Below are 12,258 nucleotides of genomic sequence, written 5' to 3'. Positions count from 1 at the left end.
GGGGGGCGGGGGTGCACGGGCACCCACCTGCTCCTCACTGCTGGGCCGGTAGCTGCCTTCCGTCTGCCGCTTCTCCCGCAGTTTCCGCACCAGCAGCACCAGCCCCACGGCCAGGAGCAGGGCGGCCAGGAGGGAGAAGACCACGATGATCGCGGTGGTGGCCTCCTTCGACTGCGAGAGGGGGGCGGCTGTCACTGGCCTGAATCCGGAGTCCCTGTCCAGTCCCGTTTTAGAAGCATCTGAGGTTCCTAACCTCTCCACATCCCACCTGCCACTTTTAGCGGTCTGGTTCCTCCACCCTGACCCCCATGTGTCTCATCTGGAGCTCTCAGTCCCCCCACCTGCCATGTCTGGGGTCTCTCTCCCAAGCACCAGCCACATCTGGCCTGCTGGCTTCCCCTTCCCTCCTTCTGAGAGGCCTATGGGGCTCCTGACCCCCTGCACTTGACACTTCCACCCCCTTCCTGCAGCTCTGGGTCTCCTCACTTGCCATGTTGATGTTCTGGTCTCCCGGTTGGGGTTCCCCAGCACCACCCCAACCTACCACCTCTGGGGATCTGGACCCCTAAACCTGCTACATGTGGGCTCCTGAATAACACCCTGGCTGCCCTCCTCCCACGTACATCCCCTACTCACCAGGGCCGCATTGGAGCTGGGGCGGGGGGTGGTGCTGGTGCTGTTTCCATATGCAGAGGGGCCCGAGGCTGGGGGGGAGGGGCAGAGAGGATAAATGAAGCCCCACCTGTCCCTCATCTCGGCACATCTGCACCCTCCTTGGGCAACCCCTGATACAAAGCTGCCCTTCCGAGTCTTCCATTCGCACAGAGACCGTGGGCGCTCTGCACGCAAGACCGGCCCAGCTGCATGTGCTGCTCTGGCTACCCGCCGCCCAGCGGAGCCCAGCCGTGAGAAGTCTGCAGTTTTCACTGAGTTGGGGGCTCTGATAATGGACGGTGTCCGGAAGCCCAACCTTCTGCTCCCCTCCCCCACCCCTCTGACCCTCCCACCGCCCTTGAGGATAGGGGCAGGTCCTGCTTTCCCTGGAGTATCTGACTCATACCACTACCCCCAGCCTCTTGAAACTGGAAGAGGATTGAATGGCTGAGTCTACACCTATGGCCAGCATGGTGGTCAACCCGCACTCCGAGCGGCAAGCAGGCTTCGTCCTGGCTTCCAGCCCACCCAAAACACCTCAGCCACACCGACTCGATGTGAGGGCTTCCTCTCTCCACAGCTCATAATTCTGCCCCAATCAAGAACTCAGGAATTGTTGACCAACTCTGAGTGCCCAGGGAAGGACTTAGGAATTCTAAACCTCGGCCTCACGCCTTGTAGATCCTGCCCCCAAGGCACCTCCATGCCCGCTCCCCAGTCCCTGAGCTCTCAGTGTCCCAGGTCCCCAATGTCCCCGCCGGTACCTACTTTGCCCCCAGGCCCGGCCCCAGCGGGCCAGCAGCAGTGGCAGGCCGAGCGCCAGGAGCAGCCCCAGGCTGGGGCACGCCATGGGCTGGGCGACAGGCTGGTGGCACCAGGGACGGGGCTTCTCCCGCGCGCCGTTCCTACCGCATCTCGGGGCCGGGGGTACCTGTGACCCAGCACCTGGGGACTGGAGGAGAAAGGCCAGGGCGTGGGGGAGGAGGCAGGACCCGGCGCAGGCCCAGGGGAGGGGCAACCCGCGCCAGGGCACCCTGGAGTCCCGCCCCGCCGCCAGAGGTCAGAGATTAAAAATTAACTCAAAGAGCGTTCCTGGGCTCGGGAAAAGAAAGGGGAAAGGGGGCGGCTGGCCAACCAGCACGCCCTGCCTCCCTACCTGGCTCGCGCGTCTTCGATCTCGCTCAGGTTCCTGGTCCGACTCGCTTGCTCGAACCCTCAGTGCGTCCCTCGGTCTCTCGTTCGGACTCCACCGGCTCCTCCCGCTCACGTGACCCGGAAAGTTTAGTCATTTACCTGGGAGGGGAGCGCACTTCCGGCTTGTGCACCTGAGCCTAGATGAGAAGGCGGAGCCAGGAGGTAGGCGGGGCCGCGGCCCGGGCGCACCTGCGACTTGGAGCCCAGTCCTACAATTGGGAGGAGTAAAATCGCGCGAAAGCGCGCGGGTGCGAGAGGAACCGCTCACCTGTATTGCGAGCACATCTGTAGGATGGCACAGGTGTAGGGACACAAGGCTCATGGAGACACCGAGGTACGAGGCACTCCTGTCTGGGCAGACCCAGATGGGGAGTCTCTAATGAAAAAACACCTGTGTGGTACACACCTGCATGGGAACAAAGCTGTACGAGAGACATCTGCGCGGATGTATAAGAAGCACACCTGTGGCAGACACGTGCATTGATTGAATCGCATCTACTTGGCGTATAACTGAATGGAAGCATATCTGTGTGGAAAGCAGCTACAGAATGCACCTGCATTATAACAAACATCTGACTGAGGCATTCTGGCGTGTAGAAATCTATTGGCAATATCTGTATGAGTGCATTGAAGTACACCTGTATGGGACCCAATTATATGGAAACAGACCCGTATTCGTGTATACTTAACTGGAACACACCTGTGTGGGGGGGGGGGGATGCTGTATAAACTCATTCTCGTGTGGATTTCTGCTGCAAAGCATACCTGCGAGGAGAAGGAAATAGTCTTGGAGAGGGAACATCTGCATGAAACTGAGCTCAAATGAGAGAAAGACCTGAGAACATCCGCATGAGGCACATTCACATTGGAGCACACCTGGCAGCGGAGCAGCAGGACAGCCGCTCCTGTCCTGTGTGTTGAGGCCCACCTGTCAGGAATGTATCTGCGAGAAAACGCCTGTTTAAGGCGTCTCCGTGGGAAAACATCTGTATCCCCCGTGTTGGAGGGCACCTGCAAGAACCACCTGTAAATGAAAACATCTGTGAGGGAAGCCTCTCTAAGAGGCTCATTTGTCTGGGACGCACGTATTTGAGCACACCTGCCTGGGCAGAGGCTGAGTGGGGACCAAATGTGCCCTTGGGACTGTATCTTTGGCTAAATGACGACGGTAAAAAGACGACCCCCTTCCTGGGGACTCTAGGGTGAAGACTGATGGCTAAGGAGAAATTAATCCCTTTTAGTGTACAGAGTGATGGGTAAGAATCCCAGGTCTGGGTAAATTCCTGCTTTGCCCCTGACTGGGCACATGGACTGGGGAGAGCGCCCGAACCTCCGGTTTCCTCACCGGTGAAGTGCGAAAGGCAGTCCCACCTACCTTACAGGGTTTTGGCGAAAACGACGCGAGAGGCGAGGGAAAGGCCTGGTATGTGCAACTCACTGAATCCAGTGTTAGCGATTGTTCATATTATTCGCTGTCTAGCGGTCTGTTCACCCCTCCCCCTAATGGTGAATAGAGAAACTGCGCCCGAAACTAGTGGCAGGGACGGACGTTCGGCAAGAGCAATGAGGGCGACAGGCTGGGGCCCGGCCTCCTGCGCTCAGCTACCCAGTCCTCGTCTCCATCCGCGCCTGGGACACTGCGATCCCCCAGGCCGATCTGCAGAGAGCAGTCAGCCCAGCGTCTGGATGTGACCGCTGCCCCTTTAAGACTTCCTGGAGAGCCCCGGGCTCAGGAGCCGGAGGCTGCCTAGGGACCGCGGAAGGCCCCGCCCAGGTGGGTGGGCGAGGCGGGACAGGCGGGCCCCCCTCTGGCGGTTGCAGCCAATAGGAAACCGACTTTACGACCGCGCTGTGCGCTGATCTTCCGTTTCCAAGACTGAGTGGGACCGAGAAAGGAGGCGCGCGGGAGGGCTGTAGGACCTGCGCGAGCGCCAGGTCTTGCTCTTCTGTTTCTGTGGCTGAGGGGGAATTTGAAATGAGCCGGTGGGCAGATGGAGGGTTACATGGCGTTGGATTGGTTCTTGAGTATGTTCGGGAAAAATGAGAACTTCAGTTCCTGAAGAGGCTTAGTAGGGGAGGGAAGTCAAGTGTAAAAGGATGACGAAACCCATCCCTGATATCTCCCTACGCCCCTTGGGCAGAGGGTAAACTGAGGCACGCAGAGACGAAACACCGAAACCAGAACTGAGACCATTGATCTCTCTAGACCCTCTTCCCAGAATGAACCCTGGTGCTTCCTAGGCTGTGCCACACCCGAGCATCCCTGACAACCTTCCAGACACCTTCAGCCCCGCCCCCAGCCCCCCGCCCCCCCCCAGGGTCGGGGGAGGAGATGCAAGTTCTGGCGCGGGCGGCGACGGCTAGCAGTCACCGCCTGCAGCAAGTGCCAGAGCTAAGGCGGGCACCGCGGAGGCTGTGGTGGCAGTGGCCGCCGAGCTGGCCCTGCGGGGCCCCGGGGGGGAGGGGGAGCCGCGAAGCCCCCGCTGAGGCCGCCGCTGCCAGGCCCCTCTCCCCCCCTCCCCCCGGGGTGGGCGCCATGCGGGGGGGTCCGGCCGACGCGGAGCGGCGGCAGCGCTGGGGTCGCCTGTTCGAGGAGCTGGACAGTAACAAGGATGGCCGCGTGGACATGCACGAGTTGCGCCAGGGACTGGCCCGGCTGGGCGGGGGCGACCCGGACCGCGACGCCCAACAGGTACCCAGGCCTGGCGAGCCGTGCTCCGGCCCTGCCCGCGCCAGGTAACCCGAGCCCCTGAATGGAGCGCCGGGAACCGCCACGAACTGCTTGTGGCTGGATTCCAGCACCGGTGCCCAGCCTGGGCGTCTCTGTCCCCTTTCCCATGCCCACCCGTGTCTATGCCTAACTGATTCGCTCAAGACAGGGCCACGGAGGCCCCGGGCCTGCGGTTCTGCTGCGATGTGCGGAGGGGATGTCTGCCTGAGAATGGACTCTGGCCAGCTTTCCTGCTCACTGCCCAGGACACACCCTCTCCTGAACTCCGCACAGCCCAAGACATACCGTGCTCCCACCTCCAAGAGACACACCTTCCTCCCCTTCCTCTCCTTCCTATGGGCACCCCTCCCCCCCAGCCAGCTGCCCCAGCCTCTATGTTTACATTCCTGCCCTTTCTCAGGCCTGGCTCAATGCCTCAGCTGCCCCAGCCAGGGACCCAATCCTGTCTGAGGCCACCCTCAGGTGGGGATGAACCCATCAGAGCAGGAACTTGACGACCCCCACCCCTTCCATGCAGCTGTCCCCTTCACCTGTAGCCCCAGATGCCACTGGAGTGTTTTCACAGCATCCTGACCCCCCAGTCCAACCTCCCACTTTTCAGGTGGGAAAACGGAGGTCCGGTGGTTCCTCAGCTTGGATCTGTCATTGCTTCATGTTGCCGAGAGCTGTCTCTAAAAGGGAGCTCCTGAAACTGCCATGGGGGCAGGTTTTTATAAGAGACAGCTGGGAGGACAGGCTTTCATAGACGAGAGCCCAACGTTACCTCCCGCTTCCTGGCTCTGTAACCTTGAACAGGTTACTTGACCTTGGAGAGCCTCAGTTTGCTCACCAGGAAAACCAGGCAGTTGCTATCCACCTCACAGCTCTGCTGTGGCTTTGGACATCTTGCTGAGAAGCAAACTGATGGGGGGCAGGGCGCTTCCCTGTCCCTGTCCTCTAGGTGCTGGGGGCCCTGGTTTTTGGGGCATAAGCTCGTGCCCCCTCCAGATGGGGGAGCAGCCTCCTGGAGCTCCCTCTGTCCCTTCCCCCTGCCAGGGCCTCTTGCTGGAGGGTGGCGCTGACCCAGATGGCGGGCTGGACCTGGAGGAGTTTACCCAATACCTGCAGGAGCGGGAACAGCGCCTGCTGCTTCTGTTCCACAGTCTGGACCGCAATCAGGACGGTAAGGCCCAGGGATGGGGCCGTGGGGGCCCAGGAGATGCCAATGGCTTAGAACTCACGATGCCAGGAGGGGTGAGGCCACATCTCTCTGATGACTCATAGGCTATTTTCGGAACTCTCGTCACCCCCAGCTAGGTGGTTTGGGGCCCAGCCAGCCCATCCTACCTCCGTTCCCTTCTGGGGTGAGACCCTTATTAGTACCCTTAGATTTTTATAAGGGACAAAGATCCCCCCTATTGCTCCGGTATTCCCTATGGGACAGAGACCCCCCCGCTCCCCATAGCATCTTCTAGGTCTCTGACATCACCTCTTGACCCCCCCGTGGCATAGAGAGCCCAATCGTTAGCCCCGAATTCATGCTTTCATTCATTCGTGAAACAGCAGACCCCCCAACTTCTCTGACTCCCCCCAATACCACCACAAACCTTGCCCTGGCTTTCCGGACCCCCCATCTTGCTAGACCACTCCCATTCCAAGCTGTCATGCTCTTTGGCCCTGGGCCCCCCCTACACACCATTCCCCATCTCGGGACCCCTCCCCAGGTCACATTGATGTCTCTGAGATCCAGCAGAGTTTCCGAGCTCTGGGCATTTCCATCTCCCTGGAGCAGGCAGAGAGAATTCTACACAGGTGAGTAGCTGGCTCCAGAATCCGGGGGAGCCCCAGTTTCTGGGTCTTCTCGGCCCCCTGCAGCCTCTGGGCCCCACACCCAGCCCCAGGAGCTGAGAAGCTGGGCTTTGGAGTCAGGTCCATCTCGGGCCGGTTGCTCCACCTCTCCGAGCCCGTCTTCCCCACCGTCAAACGGTGAGCTCTCGGCGCAGGGGAGCTTGGCCTACCCCACATCCGACCGGAACCTCACTCCCACCTACCCCCAGCCTCAGGCACTGATTCTCCCAACCCCCAGCATGGACCGCGATGGCACCATGACCATCGACTGGCAGGAATGGCGTGACCACTTCCTGCTGCATTCGCTGGAGAATGTGGAAGACGTGCTCTATTTCTGGAAGCATTCCACGGTGAGGCGGGGGTGGCTTTCCCAGCCTGGTAGCCAGGCCTTCTTCCCTCTCCCCTGGGGGCCTAGCTCAGGTCTCCTCGGGGCATGGAGGGGCTGGGTCAGGAGCTGGGAGCAGCCGAAGGATGAGACTGCTCCTCTTTTCCTCCATTCGAGGATTGGGGGACTGGGGACCAACCCACTTGGGGAGGTCTTCTATCTGATCGGAGCCCTTCAGACTTGCCGCGGGGCCTCTGGAAGCAGACTGTGGGGGTTAAGAGCTTAGAGAAGAAAGAGCTCACCAGATGGGGCACCCGGCCCACTACCCTCAACCCACGCAGCTCCCCTTCTGGTCTCTCAATGCCTCAATTAAGGATTCCGCTGCCGAAAAGACAAGTCAGGAAGCCACTGCCTTCGTGGGGTCCAATGGGATCCACTGGAAGTTGGGAGGGGTGCTCTAGATCACCATTTCCTGGGTGGGAATCCCTGAACAATGCTTCTGATAGGATTTGATGGCATCTGGAGGGGATCCATCTGCAGGATATGGTAAGATCCTCTTGGGAGATCCAGAGAGTCCCACTCATGGAGATCCGCGGAGGGCTTGGTTGGGAAGTCTACAGGAAGGCGCTAGAGAAGGGGTGATCCCTATGGAGGAGAACCCTGTGGAATCTGGTGAGGCTCCGGGAGGGATCTGCTGGGCTCCTTATATGGGAGGTCCTCGGTAGGATCTTGCATGGCCCTGGAAGGATCTTCTGGGATCCTTCAGAAGGATCCAATTGGTTCTAGACGGATCTTTATGTGGTAAACCTTCTTCAGTGAGATTCGGTAGAGGCCACCAAGGAGTCTTATGCAGGAGACCGCTGACGTGGATGTTTTGGGGGGATCCAGTAGGGATCCAAGTGTCTCCTGGGCTCTCCAAGCAAGATTCATTAGTGGACTGTCTGGGTATCCTGAGATTCATGGAGACACCCCCATTTAGAGCTGAGTTACATCTCTCTGCCCCCGCCGTGGCATGATACCCCAGCCCCTGCGTCCTCAGGTCCTGGACATTGGCGAGTGCCTGACTGTCCCCGACGAGTTCTCAGAGCAGGAGAAGCTGACCGGCATGTGGTGGAAGCAGCTGGTGGCTGGTGCAGTGGCGGGCGCCGTGTCGAGGACAGGCACAGCCCCTCTGGACCGCCTCAAGGTCTTCATGCAGGTGAGGGGCCCTGGAGAGCCCCCCCTCCTCCTCCAGACACGGGTGCCTGGAGGGAGCCGGAAAGTCGCCTTCGTTTCTCCGCCCAGGTCCATGCCTCCAAGACCAACAGGCTGAATATCCTGGGGGGCCTACGGAGCATGGTCCGGGAAGGGGGTGTGCGCTCCCTGTGGCGTGGCAATGGGATCAACGTGCTCAAGATTGCTCCTGAGTCAGCTATCAAGTTCATGGCCTATGAGCAGGTGGGGGCAGGTGGGGGGAGATGTGGGCCAGGATTGGCAGAATTGGCTTGGGGATGGAAGATGTCTGCAGGTCCCCAGGAGTGCGCATCTTCTCCCCTGCATGATACCCACAGTGGCACAGTAGCGGGGAGGTCCAAGTACACAGAGGCTCAAGCCCTGAGCTCTTGCTTGCCACCATGTATCCCATCCTCAGATCAAGCGGGCCATCCGAGGGCAACAGGAGACACTGCACGTGCAGGAACGCTTCGTGGCTGGGTCCTTGGCTGGCGCCACAGCCCAAACCATCATTTACCCCATGGAGGTGAGAAGGAGGGGCCTTGGCAGAGGCCCCATTGCAGGATGGGGGCCTGGAATAACCATTTTATTCTGTGGTGTGATAAGCATTGGGATTCTAACTTTGCCTCTCCCCGATTCAGACTGCAGCTCATGACAGCGATGCTGTTTCATGTGCAGCCTCTCTGAGCAATACAATTCGAGATGTGACTTCTGGGAACAGCAGTGTTGGGTATAGCTGTTTAGAGAGCCATGGTGGGGGCCAGCCGTTCATGGATATGCCTCTTCTAAGGATGCTGCTTTCCAGGATGCTTGTCCCCAGGGGAATCATTTCTAGGTGAAGCTTTTCAGAGAAATCGTTTCAGGTCGTGTAGTGCATCGATTAGGATTCTGAGTAACGGAAAACTCAAATCACATAAGTAAGGTCTGGAGGTGAGCAGTTCAGGGCCGGTGTGTGGCTTCGCAGTGTCAGAGACCCGAGTTCCTTCTCACTGTCGCGTCATTTCACCACCTCTGCATGTAGCAGCCACCTCGTGGACCAAAACGGCTGCTTGTGCTCCGGTCATCGCATCCACATTCCATGAAGAAGGAAGAATGGACCGAGGAAAGAACACCTCCCTCTCATTAAGCGTGCTTTTTGAAAGTCACACCACGCTCTTCGCCTGTTTCACTGGCTGGGATGTGACCACGTGGCCTCACACCTAGGGCAGCTGAGAGATGTAGTCTTTACTTCTAGAGGCTCTGTGCTTGCCAAAAATTACAATTTCTTTTATTAAGGAATAAGGGAGACAGTTAGCAATGACTGCCACACGCAACTCTTAGAGGCGTAACCATTTCTAAGTATAGAGCTTAGGGATAGCAGAAGATTCTAGAGAAAGTGTTTTTTTGGTTTTTTGGTTTTTTTAATTCAGTTATTCTCAGGATAACTATTTCCAGGAGTAGCTATTTCTAAGTGACTTCATTCCTGGACGTAGTAATTCTGGAGGCAGCTTCCTAGGAATAACTGGGTTCTCCCCAGGTGCTGAAGACGCGGCTGACCCTCCGCCGGACGGGCCAGTACAAGGGGCTGCTGGACTGCGCGTGGCGGATCCTAGAGCAAGAAGGGCCCCGCGCCTTCTACCGCGGCTACCTGCCCAATGTGCTGGGCATCATCCCCTACGCGGGCATCGACCTAGCCGTCTACGAGGTCTGTAGGCAGCCCGTCCCTCTCTCCTTTCTTCCTCCCTCTGGGATCTGCCCACGGGCCACCCTCTTCCCGTGGGGCCGACTCAGTTGATCTCCAGAGCTTGGAGAGACGGGCCTGGGGCAGAGAAGCACCACGGGCTGGGGATCCTGGGCACCTCTTCAGGCATTAGACATCCTCACTCTCTTCCACTTGCCACTGCAGTTCAGCCTTCGTGGGTCTGAGGACACATGGAAGTCAGGGCCCCTGCCAGCTCACAGAATCATGAGGACAGGTGAAGACAAGCTTCAAAGATGCCCATTTTGCCCCACAGCGTGTGTCACACCTGGCCTACATCTCCAGGCTAGTGTCTTCTTCAGGGCCTGCTCATTTCAGCATCTGCGCCACCGTAAAAACCACACTCCGTGACCAACATCTTGGGGCCTTTCTCAGGAAAGGCAAGGACAGGGAGTTTCTGCTGTTTCTTTCCAGGAGCTTTGACTACTGCCTTTACCTTCTCCTGCTGGGATCGTCAGGTTCTCCCACTTAGCACAGCCCCACGTGTCCCCAGGCATCCCCCAAAAATCTTTGTACCCGGGACAGGGCCATTTTCATGGGCGGGCCGCCTATGCACTCACCAAGGCCCTACACTCCGAAGGGCCCCTCACTTGGTTGAAAGCCCCGCCATTGCCATCTTGAAATTCCTAGTAATCATTGAAAGAGGGACCGCTCATGTATTTATTTTGCACTGGCCCTGCAAGTTATGTAGCTGGTCCGGACCTAAAATCCTCCATACCTGCCACCCATACCTGCCCTCCTAGCAACAGCATCTATGCAGCCAAATAAGACTTGGCCATCGCTCATTCATTCATTTGTTCATTTGTCCACTCACTCATTCGCTTAAGCATCCATATACGCTGGGCACTGGGCTGACTGCTGCAGACGTAGCATTACATGAGAACGATGCTGTCCTTGGCCTCCAATGAACAAGGAAGCCGGTCAACCAGCAAATAAGCACTCTCAGGTTTTGATACATTCTCAGAAGATAATAAAACAGGGTGTGTAGTCGAAAGTGACAGTGGATGGGAGGGCAGGTCTAGGAATGCTTCTGAGAAGTGACCTTGGAGCAGCAATGAGTCGAACGTATTTTGGGAAGGAGTGTGAACAAGGCAGAGGCACAGCAAAGGGCCAGGTCCAGAAGCAGGCATGAACTTGGCCTGCTGGAGTGGTCGGAGGGACCTGAAGAGTCAGTAAAGACTCGATGAGAGTCTGGGTTTATCCCAGGAGTAACAAACAGGAAGCTATGGAGAGCTGTGAGCAGGAGTAAGACGCGAGCTTACTTCCTCTGTTCTTCACCAAAAAAGGGAGTTTGGAGGTCTAAGTAGTTTGAGAAAGACTGCCCTGTTGGACTTTCAAAATCTATGTTAGTCTCTTAAAGGCTCTGAGAAGTCCTACAGAAAAGTGACATTTTTTTTAGCCCAGTGTTGGCCACACTTACCCAGTCATCAGAACCTTTTCAACAGAACAGCTCTTTAGAAATTCATTAAACACCTGTTTGGCAAATATTGCTCCAGGCCCAAGAGAGGGCTTTTTAAAATTGCGAAGGCAATAATGGTCAAACACTTGCTTCGAATTTGCCTATTCCATGCCCGGGCCAGAGATCTCTAATCCATCGCTGCACCGAAGTCCGAAATGGGTCTGAGTGGGCTAAAATCAAGGTGTCAGCGGGACTGCGGTGCTTCTGGAGGCTCCAGGGCCGAATTTGTTTCCTTACATTATCCGGTTGCTAGTGACGGCCTGCGTTCCTTGGCCCGTGGGCCCTTCGAAGCCAGCAGCATAACAGCTTCCAAGCTCTCTCTCCCCCCCGCCCCCTCCCTCTGACCTGTGCTTCCGTCATCACGTCCTCTTCTCTGACTCTTACGAGGAGCTTTGTGATGACATCGAACCAACCCCTGTGCTCTAGGATCATCTCCCATTTCAAGGTCCCTAACTTAATCCCAACTGCAAAGTTCCTTTTGCCATTTTAGGTTCCATATTCACAGACTCGGGGACTAGGGCATGGACAATAGGGGGCCATCCTTCCATACACCAGAGAGGGTCAAGGTGGGGACTGAGAGGGTGCAGGTAAATGCTTGTGTGGCATCTGCGGGTACAAAGTGCTCAGCTAGGGCTAGCCATCTTGGGATACAGAAGCGAGGTCTCTGAAGCTAGGGTCCTGGTGTCACCCACCTCCAGCCCACCCTGTTCCCCTCTTCACCCCTGCCAGACGCTGAAGAACCAGTGGCTCCAGCAGTATAGCCACGACTCGGCTGACCCGGGCATCCTCGTGCTCCTGGCCTGCGGCACCATCTCCAGCACCTGTGGCCAGATAGCCAGTTACCCCCTGGCCCTGGTCCGGACCCGTATGCAGGCCCAAGGTGAGGCCTGGGCGGGAGGATGGGGCAAGGAAGGTCTCATAACTTGGGGCCCACTCCCCCTTCCCCAGCTCTTCCTCCCAGGTATGTAGAATCCCAGGCTGGAATCCTCCCTGATTTGGAAGGCCTTGACTGAGTCCCAACCTTTCTCTGAGCCTCAGTGTACCTATTTGTGAAGGATGGGAGCCCTTTACCCTAAGAGAGCAGATGCAGCGAGTCCTGGAATCGCATCTAGCAATCT

At 57.7% G+C, this 12,258-nt stretch overlaps 2 protein-coding genes across 4 annotated transcripts in view; one reads left to right on the top strand and one right to left on the bottom strand.

The window, feature by feature from the left end:
• Positions 1–6: 6 nt before the first annotated feature.
• Positions 7–3,545, bottom strand: CRB3 (crumbs 3, cell polarity complex component; the record flags this gene model as incomplete). Its single annotated transcript, XM_011373629.2, has 5 exons — positions 2,117–3,545; positions 1,811–1,985; positions 1,423–1,606; positions 637–704; positions 7–171 (listed from the first exon to the last, which is right to left on the bottom strand). Coding segments are annotated over exons 3-5 (315 nt in total), but the record flags the coding sequence as incomplete, so codon positions are not given.
• A 670-nt stretch (positions 3,546–4,215) lies between these two features.
• The window catches only part of LOC105301082 (solute carrier family 25 member 41), an 18,770-nt gene continuing 10,727 nt past the window's right edge, over positions 4,216–12,258 (top strand). Inside the window, exons 1-10 of one of the 3 annotated variants that reach the window (XM_023538556.1) lie at positions 4,216–4,540; positions 5,615–5,741; positions 6,283–6,370; positions 6,645–6,756; positions 7,771–7,929; positions 8,016–8,168; positions 8,362–8,469; positions 9,460–9,627; positions 9,829–10,061; positions 11,870–11,985. In XM_023538556.1, coding sequence (XP_023394324.1) covers positions 4,385–4,540; positions 5,615–5,741; positions 6,283–6,370; positions 6,645–6,756; positions 7,771–7,929; positions 8,016–8,168; positions 8,362–8,469; positions 9,460–9,627; positions 9,829–10,032 — 1,275 coding nt within the window. In that variant the 5' untranslated portion in view covers positions 4,216–4,384 and the 3' untranslated portion in view covers positions 10,033–10,061; positions 11,870–11,985. Of the gene's footprint in view, positions 4,541–5,614; positions 5,742–6,282; positions 6,371–6,644; positions 6,757–7,770; positions 7,930–8,015; positions 8,169–8,361; positions 8,470–9,459; positions 9,628–9,828; positions 10,062–11,869; positions 12,046–12,258 lie in introns of those variants that run through there. The other 2 variants (XM_011373596.2, XM_011373598.2) reach the window with 2 other exon arrangements.

The sequence above is a fragment of the Pteropus vampyrus genome, unplaced genomic scaffold (assembly GCF_000151845.1).
Source record: "Pteropus vampyrus isolate Shadow unplaced genomic scaffold, Pvam_2.0 Scaffold226, whole genome shotgun sequence".
Taxonomy (NCBI): Eukaryota; Metazoa; Chordata; class Mammalia; order Chiroptera; family Pteropodidae; genus Pteropus; species Pteropus vampyrus.
Note: the sequence above shows the minus strand (reverse complement) of the source record. Positions and strands in the feature narration are given on the sequence as shown.